General features: G+C 51.3%; 1 protein-coding gene across 1 annotated transcript; it reads left to right on the forward strand.

Annotated features, from left to right (window-relative positions):
- The first annotated feature begins 418 nt into the window (after positions 1-418).
- PTPN22 (protein tyrosine phosphatase non-receptor type 22) lies at positions 419-14,862 on the forward strand. The gene is made up of 21 exons (XM_054294015.1): positions 419-505; positions 2,632-2,740; positions 3,596-3,672; positions 4,584-4,679; positions 4,888-4,926; positions 5,328-5,399; positions 5,476-5,535; positions 5,919-6,061; positions 6,824-6,890; positions 7,559-7,636; positions 8,148-8,240; positions 9,519-9,595; positions 10,536-11,266; positions 11,709-11,801; positions 11,928-12,058; positions 12,753-12,780; positions 13,183-13,263; positions 13,542-13,645; positions 14,288-14,318; positions 14,417-14,494; positions 14,798-14,862. Exons 1-21 carry the CDS (start codon positions 419-421, stop codon positions 14,860-14,862), a joined length of 2,340 nt encoding a protein of 779 aa, XP_054149990.1.
- The last annotated feature ends 121 nt before the right edge of the window (positions 14,863-14,983 follow it).

Genomic DNA, 14,983 nt, shown 5'->3' on the forward strand with positions numbered 1-14,983 from the left:
GGGATCTGTGCATTTTCCATGCTGTTTTATGGACTCTTCCAGCCACATTCCAGGCTTGAAGCCTTCCTGGTGAAGCACAGCCCCTGGGATGTGAATGGGCCACAGTTCTCACCCCTGGGTACCCCTGGCAGCGGTGGCTGAAGGAATTTATTGGGGTGCTGGTGGTGTCCAGCACGTCCCTCCCGTTGTCCTGGGTGCTGCCCACCCCGTGCCAAGCGGGGCAGGTTTGAGCAGAGGGTGCCAGGGCCCCGTGCTGTGCGCTGTGCTGTTTGACCAGGATTATCTGCCACGCACTAATTTCCTCTGGGGCCGTGATGAAGTCAGAAAACCACAGCAGCTCTCCCCGGCGGCGCCTTCCGCTGCGGATCACTTGACATGTCCCGTCCCAGGAGGGCCAGGCCAGGCTCGCTGCGGCACCATGGACCAGAGGGAGATCCTGCAGCACAACCTGCAAAGGGCCCAGGGCAAGAAGCTCAACAGGGGGGAGTTCGCAGAGGAGTTTTTGGTGAGTTCTCTCAAGGCTCGGCTCGGCGTTTCGGCTCGTGTCGGAGGGAATCGCTCGGTCACCTCTCAAACCTGGGACAGTGGGGTTTTCTAGGGGTTTTATAGCAGATACCCAGAAGTTAACTGGGCTGAGAGGAATGTAAAGACATGATAGAAATTTAGTAATTTGCATTTGAACTGTTTGCTTTTTAACTAATCACCCGAGTGCTTCCTGTTTTCTGCTTGGTGAATGCACTTGTTGGGACATGGTTTCACTTTGCCTGGTAACAGAACTGGGGGGACAGGGAGGAATGTGGAGCCTCTGGCCCTGGTGACACAACTGGGGATACAGGGAGGAATGTGGAGCCTCTTCCCCTTCTCCCCATTGCATTGTCAGACCTGTGGCACACGAGTTCCTGCCAGGCATCTCTGCTTTGCCTTGCCTTGTCTCGTCCTTTTTTCTATAGAGCCCAGGTTGCCCAAGGGAGCTGTGGCTGCCCCATCCCTGGAAGTGTCCAAGGCCAGGGTGGAAAGGGCTTGGAACAACGTGGGACAGCAGCAGATGGAATGGATGGCAGGGGGTGGAATGAGATGAGCTTTAAGGTCCCTTCGCACCCAAACCATTCTGGGATCTGTGTGCAGTGCTCCTGGCCCCTCCTGGAAACTGCTTTCTTGTTCCCTCAAGGCAAAAGCTGCACAAAATGCTGATGGCTCCACCTCCCCCTGTGCTCTGCATTGCCCTGCATCTGTGAGATCTCTGATATGTTTTTGGTTTGGGTGCCAGGGGTGAGGCTCAGATGCCAATGCAAAAGCTGGCGTCTGGAAGCTGCTGTTGGTGTATCAGCTGGAGGCTCTGACAGGCTGTCTGGGCTGCTCTGGGAGGCAGAGACGTTGCCCAGCTCTCACAGGCACAGGGAAGGGTAAAACTGTGAGATCTGAGATGTGTCAAACACTCAGACCCTGGCAGTGGGCTCTGGGTTACCGAGGGGTCTCCACGGGCTCCAGCCCTGCTCTGTCACACCAGCAAATCTGGCCCTTCAAACCCTTGGGGAAAGCTGAGTGCTCGGTTTCCAGGTGTCTGGGGTGGAGGGAAGTGATTAATCTGAGCCTGCAGTGGCAGTCTGTTGTTCCATGGAACAAAGTGCTGTCGCTGCCTGCTGAGTTTCCCCTCTCTCTGCCCGTGCCTGTGTGAGTGAGGCTGTGGGCTCTGAGCCTGCTGCTCAGGCTGGCTCCAGCAGCCTGATGTGTTCATTCCTGACCAAAATGGCAGCTGGAAATGGTCAAGGCTGCATTTCCTGTTTCATGGGATAAGATCTCAAAGACACCTGATTTGTGGCTGCCTCTGCAAGGCAGTGGCCTGAGCAGGCCACCAGGCTGGCTCATTTCCAAACATGACAGATATATTCGTGGCATTCCTCCACCCCAATTCCTGCCCTCTCCTTGTGGGACCGAGCATTTTTATGTGCAAATTGTGGTGATGTTACTGTAAATGATAGGGTTTCATTAGAATCTCCTTTTTCTGTTTGTGTAGTCTCACAGCTGGGCACAGGTAACAAACAGCGTGTGTTGTTTAGGAGCTGGTGGCAGTGAAATAAAATTCTCTGCTTTACCAGGAGAAAGATGCTTTAACTCCCTGTGAGTGCTGCAGCTTTATCCTTAAAATGAAAGAGATGAGAGCTTTGCAGCCCTGAGGGTCTGTCCCAGGACTCCTTGTCTTTCACCAGTTGCTTTTGCTCCCTTTGTGACTTTAGCATCGCTGCTTCCAGCCACAGATGGGAGCATCTCCACCAAAGTGAGGAAAATCAATAGATTTTTACCTGTCTTTTCTGGTATTATTCATTGAAGGTGAATTTTGACATTGTCACTCCTCTGATGTGGGTGCCATTTGAGAGGCTCCCCCGGGCCTCTCTCACTCATGAGACGCTTTTGTCACTTCACAAGCCGACGTGTGGGCACTGCCTCAGCACACACTTTCCACCCTTCACAGGGCTCTCAGAAGGTTCTGTCTCTGTTCTTGCTCTGAGCAAAGCCACTCAGGAAAGAATTGATGGTGGTGGCAAACGTGACCCCTGGAGACCTTTGTGTGCTCTGCAGTAGTGAGCTGGCTGCAGCACGTCTGCTGTAATTTGTTCCACTCTTTTATCACAGAAGCTGAAGAGACAGTCAACAAAGTACAGATCGGATAAAATCTACCCCACAGCGGCGTCTGAGCAGCCAGAGAATGTCAAGAAGAACAGATACAAGGACATCTTACCTTGTAGGTTGGAAATGGCACATGTTCCCGCTCAGCCTTTTGTTTTTCTTGCTTTTCTTGTTCTCTTTCTCTGTGCCTGCCTGCACGGCTGTTCTGTGTGAGCATCTCACTGCTGTCTGTTGGCTTTGAGTCCTGCTGCTCAGATTTAGGGCTTTGGCTGCTGCAGTGCCTGCTCTGGAGGATTTTGGCACAAACCAACACTGTCAGGCACACAGTGGGATTTTGGGGATGATCTGGGCAGAGATGGAGTTGGACTCGATGATCCTTGTGGGTCCTTTCCAAATTCAGGATATTCTGTGGTATTTCTACAGACAGAAGAACTTCCATTCATTAGGAAACATATCCTCCAGTGATAATCCCTGCAAGTTCCTGGTTAGCCCTGTAACCATTGCATCCAAAGGCCTTTGGACAGTGATGTCTCCACAATGTGCAAAGCAGATAACAGGCAAACCCTGCTGAGGCTTCCCTTGGTGCAGTGGTCTCCAAAGGGCTCTGTCCCAGCATCAGAGCAGGCTCTCTTTAGTCCATTCCAACCTGGAAGAGAAAGTAAATCACAGAATCATTAAGGCTGGAAAAGACCTCCAGGATCAGGTCCAGCTTTCAAACCTTGGTATCTGACCCCACAGAGCTGGTGTGAGCCTGGGGTGCTTTGGGTGGTTTGGGCTTGGCTTGCACAGGCAGAGGGGCTCAGCATTTCATGGGGTGGAGGCAGCACCTGCAGCTCTCCCCTAAAACCTGCCCCACTCTCCAAAAGGACCCTGTCCATGCCCTGTGTGTGCAGGCAGCAGGGCTGAGGGGGGTGTGCGGGGCTCACTGACCTGGAGGGACAGACCCTGACTCCTTCCCCTGCTTTTGCAGTCGACCACAGCAGAGTGGAGCTGTCCCTGATTACGTCAGACGCAGACTCTCATTACATCAATGCCAACTTCATCAAGGTTTGCCTCTTCTGTGGTGCTTTGTCCTGCAAAGGTGTTGGTGGTGCCACCTGGGCGGGTTGTGCCATGAGGAGCAGGCTGGGGGCTCTGCAGCAGTTTCTGGGCTGTGCTCGAGGATAACTGATGGAAGAAGATGAGGGAGCCCTCCAGAACCCCTCTGGGCAGCACGGAGGCTGCAGGGCAAGGGACACACTCATGCTGGGGGTGGAACACTTTGTGGTTCTCAGCCCCAACTTCCTCGTCGCCATTGCTGCCTTTGGTGGGTGACGGTGGCGCAAAACTGCCTGTGGCCAGAGTCACCTGGGCTGAGAGCAGTGCAGAGGCAGGAAACCCTGCAGGGCTGCACGGCTGGGGCGAGCAGCAGGGCAGGTCAGGGTGGGACAGGGCTCCACGTGCAGCTCCACCAGTCCTGGGCTGTCCTGGGCCTGCAGCCCTCCTCTGACTGATGGATGGATGGATGGATGGATGGATGGATGGATGGAGGGATGGATAGATAGATAGATAGATAGATAGATAGATAGATCGATCGATCGATCGATCGATCCCTTCATTCTCCATGATGGTGACCCGTGGCCCAGGGCTCGGTGTGACCTGTCTGCAGAAGATTCCCAACAGGCTCACAGCTCATTCTTCAGCCATTAGCAACAGAGCTGTGGCCACATCACCTCCAAGCTCCCAGAGGTGCTGTAAGAGCTGCTGCTGGTCTCTGGGAGCTCAATCCCAGCTTGGCCCTGCCTTTGGTTTGCACACCACTGTGTGAGTTAATCTATGTGCCCAAAATTCAACTCTGTGAAAGTCCTCCTAAATCCTTAATGGGCTTGCTGGTAGAAGTGAATTCAGATAGAGGAATGACTTCATTTCTGCTGGTGAGCTATGCACAGATGTGTCCATGTCTGGTTTGAATGTTCCAGGGCGTCTATGGGCCAAGAGCATACATTGCAACCCAGGGTCCTCTGCCCACTACTGTCACTGACTTTTGGAGGATGATTTGGGAGTATGAAGTCCTGGTAAGGTGCAGATTTATATTTAAAGTTTATATGTCCTTTTTTTAAAAGAAAAGTTGTCCTTCCAGCCAGAAGTCCTTTGTTGGGACTCAGGGGAAGGGATCCCACAGTTTCCTTATCACTGATAAGTACCCACAAGAGATGAGTTTAATTTTGCTGCCTGGATAAGAAACTCCTGTTCACCCTTTTCTAATGAGCCTTCCTCCTGCAGGTCGTGGTCATGGCTTGTATGGAGTTTGAAATGGGGAAGGTGAGTAGCATGTCACCGCGTGTCAGGGCAGGGTGAGAGATGCAGATTTTTATTAAATCCCACAGTGACAGCAAGTTTCTGTTTGATATAAGCTGGTTTTTGGGTCTCCAGCTGCAAATGGTCCCTGGGAGATGTCCCTGCCCATGGCAGAGGGTGCAAGGAGAGGATCTTTAAGGTCCCTTCCAACCAAACCGGTCTGTGATCCCATGAAATTCTCCAGTCATTTCCAGCAGTGTAGGGAATCTCTCTGGAAAGGGAAATCCCACAGTGGCAGCTCCAAGGAAGTGAGGCTGGAGCTGGACAGCAGCAAGAGCTGAGCCTCTTCCCAGAGTGAATTTTGTCCTGAAAAGTGGAAAAGGGGCAGTGGGGAATAACCAAACACATCGTGCTTGTCCCCACAGAAGAAATGTGAGCGGTACTGGGCGGAGGTGGACGGCTCCCCCCTGCACTGTGGCCCTTTCTCCATCACCTGTGTGAGTGCAGCCCCCCAGCACCCTGTCCCACCCCAGGGCACCACAGAAAATCTGACTCTGGCTCCTTCTTCTGCAGGAGGCTGAGGAGAAGAGGAATGAGTATGTGATTAGAACTTTAAAGGTGACCCTGAATGAGGTAAGGAGGAAAGGTCAGGGCAGAAAATGTACCTGGGCTGGCTTTGTTATATAAATAATATATTAAAATATGGTACATTTTGTGCAGAAAATTTTACATTGCCCGGGCTGCTGAATTAGATTTGACAGCAGTCGAGGGAACAAAGGAAGTAAAAAATTCATTAACTCAGACCTCAGTTTCTGAAGCTGTTTGTCAGTCATGGCAAACCAGGCTCTGGGTAAGTGGGGCCAAGGATGTCATAAAACAGCTCCTGCAGCAAAACCAGCTGCAAACTGCTGCCCTGCCCTTTGCCTGCTGCTGCAGACGGGAGTGAGGATGGAGCGGGGATCCAGCTCCCCTTGCTGTGTGACATCCCAGACCCTGGCACCGCTCTTCTCCTGCAGGCAGCCCGCACCATCTTCCACTTCCACTACAAGAACTGGCCAGACCACCACGTGCCCTCGTCCATCGAGCCCATCCTGGAGCTGGTCAGGGACATTCGCTGCCACCAGCCCGATGACAGGGTCCCTGTCTGCATCCACTGCAGGTGGGTGGGCTGGCTGGCACCAGGGAAGGGCTGCAGGCCCCCAGAGCCCCGTGTCCCGCGTCCCCAGGGTCACAGGGACAAGCCCATAGCCAAGCTCCTCTTGTGGGGAGCCCCAAGGCAAAGGGGGACAGCCAGCATGAACAGGGGGCAGGGAAGGAGGGAGCAGCAGGCCAGCAATAGAGCCACAGAACCACGGAATTTTTTAGGTTGGAAAATTCCCTTAAGATGCTCTAGTCCAATCATTGGCTCAGCACTGCCACGGCCACCACTAAACCATGTCCCCAGGTGCCACATTTACACATCTGTTCAATGGTGGCTTCAGCACTGCCCTGGGCAGCCTGTGCCAGTGCTTGAGAATGCTTTTGGTGGAGAAATTTTCCCTAATATGCAATCTGAACCTCCCCTGGGGCAACCTGAGGCTGTTTCCTCTTGTCCTGTCCCTTGTTAATTGGGAGAGGAGACCAACCTGGCTGGCTGCACCCTCCTGTCAGGGAGTGGGACTGGGTCAGAGACACCACTGGCCATGGCCAGGTGTGGCTGGTCACCACAGGGGGACTGAGAGCTGTGCTCAGGGCATGAGCTGTGCCACCCTACCCTGTGCAGCAGAGCCCTGAGTGGGCTGAAGCTGCAGCATCCTGCAGTTTGTGTGCGGGACAGCAGGGTCCCAGGTGGCTGTGGGTGCTCTCCAAACATCCCTGTGAGAAGCACAGTGTGCCCAGGCTGTGCCCCGTGCCCAGGCTGTGCCCTGTGCTGTCCTTGCAGTGCTGGCTGTGGCAGAACCGGCGTCATCTGCGCCATCGACTACACCCAGAAGCTGCTGAAGGATGGGGTGAGTGCCAGCCTCAGTGCCCCCCATGCCCCCTGCACCCCTCCCCAGCCCTCCCTCTGCCCTCCAGCCCCTCTGACTGTGCTCAGGGGGATTTCAGGGGCATGGGAGCTCCCATGGAAATGGCAATGGCCCAAGTGCTGATTGCCCACTCCCAGTTTGTGCCACCCCTCTCTCTTCAGGAACTGACAGCATCACCCCAGTGGGGCACAATCCCTCTCCACTGCTCACTCTGACCAGGCCTTCAGCTCACAGCACATGCCCCTGTGCTGAGCCTCACTCTTCAATACATCTTTGCTGTATTTATTTGTCTCTCCACATTCGCACATCAGATATTCAGCATTTCCAAACCAACCCTGGTCAGTAGCAGGCCTGGATTTCAGACAGTGCTCTGAACTGCATCATGACTTGGAAGTTTCGTGGAATTAGACCTGTCTGTAGCTTTTTATCAGAGAAATCATAGAAATCATGGAAAGATTTGGGTTGGAAGATTTTAAAAATCCTTTCTTTCCAGTCCCTCCTGTCAAGCCTGGCCTTGGACACTTCCAGGGATCCAGGGGCAGGATCCCAGGGCCTGGCCCCCCTCACAGGGAAGAATTCCTTCCCAATATTAAATCTAAATCTCTCCTCCTTTAGTTTAAAACCATTTTGTATTTTCTCTTTCTTGCCAGATTGTTCCAGTGAACTTCAGTGTTTTCAACCTGATCCAGGAGATGCGCACACAGAGACCCTGCATGGTGCAGACCAAGGTGTGTTTGGGGAGTGTCACCACTGCTCCATGCTGGCCCCTCACCTTTCCCACAGCAGGGAAACCCAGAGCAGTGCTGCTGCTGGGTGTGGAGATGTTGTGCAAAGTCCCTTTTCTGAGCAGAACAATGATTTGGCAGAAGTTGATTTGGTAGCTGAGCGTTTCCTTGTGGACAGCTGGGCCGGCGCTCACAGTGGGATTTATCAAATGCTTACACTGTGAAACCAGGGACTGCCCAGGCAGTAAAGTGGGAACTTTCCTCAGCTGCAACAGACTGAAGAGGAAGCTCAATGCAGAACAGCGCTCTTTGCACACCCAAAAGCCCCCAAATGCCTCAGTGTGAGCCCTGTGAGAGCTGTGGCTTCTGCCTCTTCTCGAAATTCACACCCTGCTGACGGACAGGAAAGGCACCTTCTGTCAGGGGGATGCTTGCTTGGGGAGAGGTGGCCATCCACAGCTCCCACCAGTGCTGGCTGTCACAGTTTCTGTCTGTCTGTCTGTCTGGAATGCAGGAGCAGTATGAGCTGGTTTATGATGCCGTGATTGAGCTCTTCAGAAGGCAGATTCAAGCACTCGATGCCCAGAAAGATTCTGCTGCTTCACAGGTAAAAGTCCCAGGACAATCACACTACAGTCTGGGCACTCCAGCTCTAACCTCAATTCCTGCTGCAGATCTGGGGTGAATTCCCATATTTTCTACTCCACTTGATACCCAAATAGAGTACCTTTCGACATTAACCCATGAGAATCCAGCTCTTCCCCTCAAAGTGCAAATGCTTTTCACAAACAAGACCTAGATTTTCTTCAGTCTTAAAATAATTTCTATTTTCTATATATTTTAATGACTGTTTAATGTCGTGTGTGAATAGAACAGCATGCATTTTCTACAAGACTGACTGATTTTCATGGGGATATGCTAGTGCAACTTGAGGGATTTTCAGACCAGGTTGGGAAGTTTGGGATCCCAAGGCAGTGAGGCTGAATGCGTGCTAGTGAGGGAATCAGCACTACAGCCTGGCTGTGGGAGGGCATAGGGGGAAATATCTTGTAAAAAACACGGCAAAGTCTCACAAATCTGTTACACCTCTGAGGAAAAGAAATGTGGTCTTGGTGTGAAGTTGCATATTAACAGGAATAGCCAAAACCTCTCTGGTTGAGGTTTTCTTTGCTCTTGCTGTTCTGTGGCTGCTGACATGAGCCTCACTAGATCAAAGCCAGGAAAGTAAATGCATCACAGCAAAGCCTGGAAGGTCACTGTGAGCTCGTTTTGTCAGAAACTTTTATCTCAGAACTTGGGAAGGGGATGCTGCCATGGCACTCATGCCTCAGTTTTACCATGGGATTTGCAGTTCATTCCAAGCCAGAGCTGAGTGAGAAAAGAACCTAAAAAAGCCTTTTTGGACTGGTTAAGGACAGTCTGTGAGCAAGGTCACGCAGGGCTGACACAAAATGCAGAGGGCTTTTCAAGTCAGGATGTGGTTTTGTAGCTCTTGCCCAAACCTCTCGCCCCCCTAAACCTCCCTGTGCTCTGGGGACACTGTGCAGAGCACGGGGATGGCCATGAGCTGGTGTCATGCTCAAAACCAGCACCCAGCTTGCCCAGGGTGGGCTCCTGAAGGCAAAGTGTCTGCACAGGCTGCCTGCCAGCTGTTTGGCACAGCTGGGTGGTTGTGGGGCTCTCTGCACTCTCATTTCAGAAAGGTGCTGGCAGAGCTGCTCTTCAGAAAGTTCTGCCTGCAGTTTTCAGCCCCACCTTGGTGTCATTTCCCAAGTGCTTTAGTAATTAGAAGTACTTGGCATAAATCCCAGCTCCTGAAGCAGCACGTTGGTGTTCTTTACATTCTGCCTCCTCACTCCTGTTTGCAAACTTTTCCTTTCCCCAGGAAGGAGCAGGGCATCCTGCAGCCAAGCCAGTCCTGACTCCAGTGGAAGACATTTATGGCCTGAGCTCACTCACCTGGTAAGCCCCAGCACAATATCCCTGGCTGGTATTTGCAGTCACCCACACGATTTCAGAGAGGTGAACTTCTTGATGTGTGCTCTAAAACATTTTAGCACTCAGGATCTGCTGCCTCCCCTGAGTCCCACTTTGACTCTCACATTTGTTCCTAACATAATTCATGGAATCAAAAAGGTTGGAAAAATCTTCTGAGGCCACCAAGCCCAACCATTAACTGCCAGGTCCGACACTAAGCCGTGTCCCCAAGTGCCACATGGACATGTTTGATGAGCACTTCCATGGCTGGTGTGTCCACCACTTCCCTGGGCAGCCTGTTCCAATGCCTCATCACTCCCTGAGTGAAGAAACTTTTCCTAATTTCCTAATAATTCCTGCTCCCCTCACTGATGTGTCTCAGCCTGTGTGCCATTATCTGTCCCCTCCTTCTGCCCTGGGCTTTGTGTCACCCAGTGTTTCACATATGAACTGAAAACAGTACAAAACAGTATAAAACAGTATATAAAAGTCTCATGAACATGGAGGCTGGGTCATCCCAGCCCTCTGCCTGCCATGGAATGCCCCTACACTGATCCCATCTCTCATCTGCACATTCCACCCCAGTGCCCCTTGCTGCAGGAGCAGCAACCCTGAGGATGCAGCTTCCCAATGCCAGCAGCTTCCAGGGGTGGTGGATCTCTCTGTGGACATGGTTGGGATTGCAGTGTCTCCTTTCTGTAAATAATTCTGCTTTATTGTTCAGTTTGCTGACATCAAGGGGCCTCCTCTGTTCACCATTTAATGGTGTTGAAATGGAGAATGGAGCACAGCCTTGCTCAAGGCTGGGCTCTGCGTTCCTGAGGGAATTGCTCCTGGCAGCAGTGCTGTGGGCTCTGTTAGTGGGCTAGCACTCTCTGAGCCCTCCATGGCTCTCACTCCACACTTTATTGTGCTTTTCCTGCAGCTCAGAGCCAGAGGAGCAGACCCCACACCAACACCTCCCTCCACAGCAGGACGAGCACCAACATCTCCCTCCTGAGGCACAGAGCAAAGCGTCCCTGCCCTCGCTGTGCGCCCCGGGGGCACAGCCCAGCTCTGCCAGGGCAGTGCCCCCCATCAGACAGGCCATCTCCTTCGGGGCTCTGAACTTGTCCAGCTGCACCAAGGCAGCTGCTGGCGAGCCCTGGGGTGCTGGGGGTGCCCCTCAGAAACGCAGCAGCTGGGAGCTGGAGCTGCAGCTGGAGCCAAAGGCAGCAGGCAGGAGGGCACCTGGTGCCAGGGCACCTCTGGCATGGACTGTATCGACCCCTCTAGGCCTGGGGCAGCAGGGAGAGGGCTGGGAATGGGATGCAGGGGATGCCAAGCCGGTTTGGAGTCCCCAGCGGCCAAAAGGTCACTCGAGCTTCCAGGATGGATTTTCCCCTGCAGACCTGCACCCCTCCAGACGAGCAGCAGGTGCCCCCTCAGGCCGCAGGAAGCAGGGGCAATGCCCTCACCCTTCCCTGTGCTCAGCAGAAGACCCCTACTTCTCATCACTGTCTCCAGACGACCCTGTGTCCCCCGTGTTCCCCTTTCTGGGGGGGCAGGACGAGCTCCTCCCTCCGTGCTCCACCAGTGCCCCCCTCCAGCCCAGCACAGGCAGCTCCCCATCACCCCACCAGGCTCCCCGGGACCAGGAGAGGATCTGCTCCTCGGGTGAGTGCTGCTGGGACAAGGGGACACGTGGGACCGGGTCACTCTGGACTGGGGCGCGCTGGAGGGAGTGGCTGGTGTGGTCATCTGGTGTCCAGGCAGGGCTGTGGCTGCTCCTCAGGGCTGGGCTCTCATGGGAGCTGAGGGAGCAACTGGTTTCACAAAGACAAGCTCCTTATCTCATTATCCCAGTGCCCTTGGGGAGTCCTGGGAGGTGCAGCCCAAGCCAAGCAGCAGCAGAGCCACCAGCTGCATGCCTGGCTCTGTGTTATGCACATTTTCCCCGTGCAGTTGGTGCTGGGGGTTATTTCGATGTTTAACCACAGTTTAGAGGTGTTTAACCCCAATCTCTGGTGCGTGGCAGGGCAGGAGCAGCCCCCTCCCCTACACAGCAGTCCTCTCATGTCCTGCCATGCCGGTAACCTGTCTGTGTCTCTCCAATCAGCCCCCCTGCCACAGCCTGGTGATGACGATGATGATGCTCCTCCACCCCTGCCCCAGCGCACCCCCGAGTCCTTCATTGTGGCCAGTGAGCCAGGTGAGTGATGACCAACATGAAATGTGGGGCTCAGCAGCACCGGGGGCTCACCCAGCATCGGGGTGGCTCTGTGGCATCTGGCAGTGAGGGATGAGGAATGATCTCTCTGTGTTCAACTGCTTCCAGGGCAATTTCCTCAGGCCACTCCAGATTTCCAGATTCCAAACAGAAATCCAAATATTGGAACCTCGTGGGAGTGGAGTGGTGAGTCTCACTCAAAGGGGTTTCATGACCCTGTGAGACTGAGACCATGTAAGGTACAAGTGGCTTTTTACCCCTTTTCCAGCACTATTCCTATGCCAATCTCCTTACCACATTTCCTTCTATGAGAAAGGCTCTAGTTTTTGGCACTTTGTACTTGCCATAAATTATTTAATAGAATCACAGAATCATGGAATAGTTTGGGTTGGAAAGGAATCTTAAGAAAATCCCATTCCACCCCCTGGCCATGGGCAGGGACACCTTCCACTAGACCAGGTTGCTCCAAGCCCTGTCCAACCTGGCTTTGAACACTTCCAGGGATTTCAGGGCTCAGGATTGGAAAGAAGATGGGATCTCAGTCCAGCCTCTTCTTATCAACATCTACTTTACTCCAAACATTATTTTTGGGGATTCTAAGACTAGTATAGGGTAATAAGCACATTGTCCCTCATTTAGAGAAGGATAATGAACACAGGACATTTGTGTTCTGCTGAGCTTCACCAGCCCTGTGGAACCAACAGGAGCTGAACAAAATTCAGGCATCTGTTGGTGATCCCTTAGCTGAGTGACAGCTCTGTGAAGTGGAAGAATGAGGCACAAGTCTGTCTTCCTCTACACAAGAGTGGAGGTGTGTGTGGGAGGGTGTTTGCACATCACATCCTTTCCTCTTCTTCTCTGGCTTCCTTGTGTGCAAGAAAACAACATTTGGATGTGGGAATTTTAAATACCTGCCCTGTGTTTTGTTTCCAGAGTGTGAAGCTTTGGAGCCCACGAACAGGTATAAGTTTAAAGCTGGGATAATCTCTGGATTTAAGACCTGCTTTTTTTCTGAAACTGCTTTATTTAGCAAATGTGTTTAGGATCTGCGCTCAGTGCAACGGAAATTGTTGCTAAATAGTTCTGCAGCTAAATAGTTCTAACCAGAACTAAACAGTTCTGCAAACAAGTGAACTGGTAGTTTTATGTTTCCTAATCAGCTCCTGCCTCATCCTGTTCATGAGCATGTCCCTTGCAGCCTCCTCTTTGTCTGCATGTTGTGTGTTTCCTTTGAGACAACTGAGATGAGCTGGTTGCTTCTAATACATATAAATATAAATATAAATAGAAATAGAAATAGAAATAGAAATAGAAATATAATTTTAAAGCTAGGTAACCAACTCTTTTATCTTTGCTTTCTCAGAGTCAGCCCAGGATCGCTCCAATTCTCCTCCTCCGCTTCCTGAAAGAACCCCGGAGTCGTTTGTTCTCGCTGAGGCAGCAAGTGAGTGCTGAGCTCTTTTCTCAGGATCTGAGATTTTACACTCACACCTAAGCCTGGAGGTTCCTGAGAGTGTGACCCACTTGTTCAAAGCATTACCAGGTAGTGCTTCAGTACTTCCCTGCAGGAGAGCTCAGCAAATAAACACAAGCAGGGAACCTGCAGAAAATTTCTAGAAGCGCTGCATTAGAGGAGATGAAAAGCAGCAACAAAGCACTTGGAAAAAAGCAGGAGGGTTTGTGAATGACCACTGAAAATGTACATATGATGTATGTTCCCAGGTCTCCAGCCTGCTGCAAGAAATTCCTCGAGTCCTGCGGGTTTGGAGAACAAGGGCTCAGGAACATCATCCAAAGAACTCATTAAATGCTTCAGGAGGAGCAAGGTAAAACAAACAAAAGGTGTGGGAAAAAGGGAGAGAGAAGAGCTCTGGCCCAGCTGGTGCTGCTGCTCTCTCACTGGTCACTGGGGAACAGGGCCTGCTTCGAGAGCGCTTGTGTTCAGGGCAAGAAAACAAGAATAATAAAAATATTCTGGTGAAGAAGTGCAAACACCCACCCTGTCTGCATTGGGAACAGAGAAACCCAGCTTTGGCACTCCATCCACCTGGGGTTCCTGCTCCCCTGGGAAAAAGATGCTCCAGTGGGGTCTGAGTCTGTCCTACAAGGACAGAACCATTGCCAGCATCCTCTTGCTGAGCCTGCTGTTAATTATCCCTGTGAGATTGTTCTTTGGGGTGTAATGGTGAAACAGAAAAGCACTGGAGGGAAACAGCAAGGAAAATACAAACTGGAGGCTTTGGGGATGACAAGGAAAAAGCCAAAGAGAGTGGCACAAAGTTTGTTTTTTATGAAATGTAATGCTTGTACATTTACCAGTGAATTCCCACAGTAGCTGATCTATTTATACATGTACATTTATCAGTGTTTTTATACATGTGCATTACCAGCAAATTCCCATTAGTAGCTGCTCCATTGCTTCACACATTTTTTCCAACTAGCCTTTTTCTATTTTTTTTTTTTTACAGAGCTTGAAAATATTGAAAAATGTGAGAAAAAGTAAGTTTTCAGGCTAATATCTTTGCAATGGCTTTAAGCAAGTATTGAAATGTGTGGGACCAGTGACCAGCTGCTCCAGTCTCATTTTTTATTTCTAGGCATCTGCAGTCCATCGTCACTGACAAAATCATCAGAACCTGCCCCAACAAACTCTCCAAGGTCCTTCCTTAATTTTGGTATGTTTTGCTCTTCATGTTTTGGTAGGAAGAACCTAGTTCTTGGAAGTCTAAATGCCAGGCAGAACACTTACAAACTACAAATATTTCAAATAATGCTCACTGGGTTTTACACATTTAGTTTTTACACGTTTACAACTTTATTTGCAACTACGAGATGTTGCTTTTCTGTCGTATCTTAACACTTGGGAAAGATCTGAAATTGCAATATTTTCAATTCCTGTGTTATTTTAAGGGATTACATAATCAGCACCTGTAACATACTGAATTTGTTGCATTAAAAAACATACAATTTCTTCCTAGGCTTTGCAAATCGATTCTCAAAACCTAAAGGACCAAGAAATCCACCCCCAGCATGGAATATTTAGATGTATTTTACAGACTTGGCGCTGCAGATTTGCGAAATCATCCTGAAATACTTGGAATGCCCATCCCAGTGAAGCTTCCACCAAAATAAACACATCCGAAGCTGTTACACGGTATTGGCAG

Source organism: Melozone crissalis, unplaced genomic scaffold, assembly GCF_028551555.1.
Source record: "Melozone crissalis strain CALT ecotype California unplaced genomic scaffold, PUWL_Pcris_2 ptg000198l_1, whole genome shotgun sequence".
NCBI classification, from domain to species: Eukaryota; Metazoa; Chordata; class Aves; order Passeriformes; family Passerellidae; genus Melozone; species Melozone crissalis.

Bases quoted from the DNA above. Each gene is read 5' to 3' on its own strand.
- PTPN22 (XM_054294015.1), top strand. From the start codon at position 419: ATGGACCAGAGGGAGATCCTGCAGCACAACCTGCAAAGGGCCCAGGGC. The intron at 4,927-5,327 runs GTGAGTAGCATG...TTGTCCCCACAG, and splicing joins TGGAGTTTGAAATGGGGAAG to AAGAAATGTGAGCGGTACTG. The intron at 6,891-7,558 runs GTGAGTGCCAGC...CTTTCTTGCCAG, and splicing joins AGAAGCTGCTGAAGGATGGG to ATTGTTCCAGTGAACTTCAG.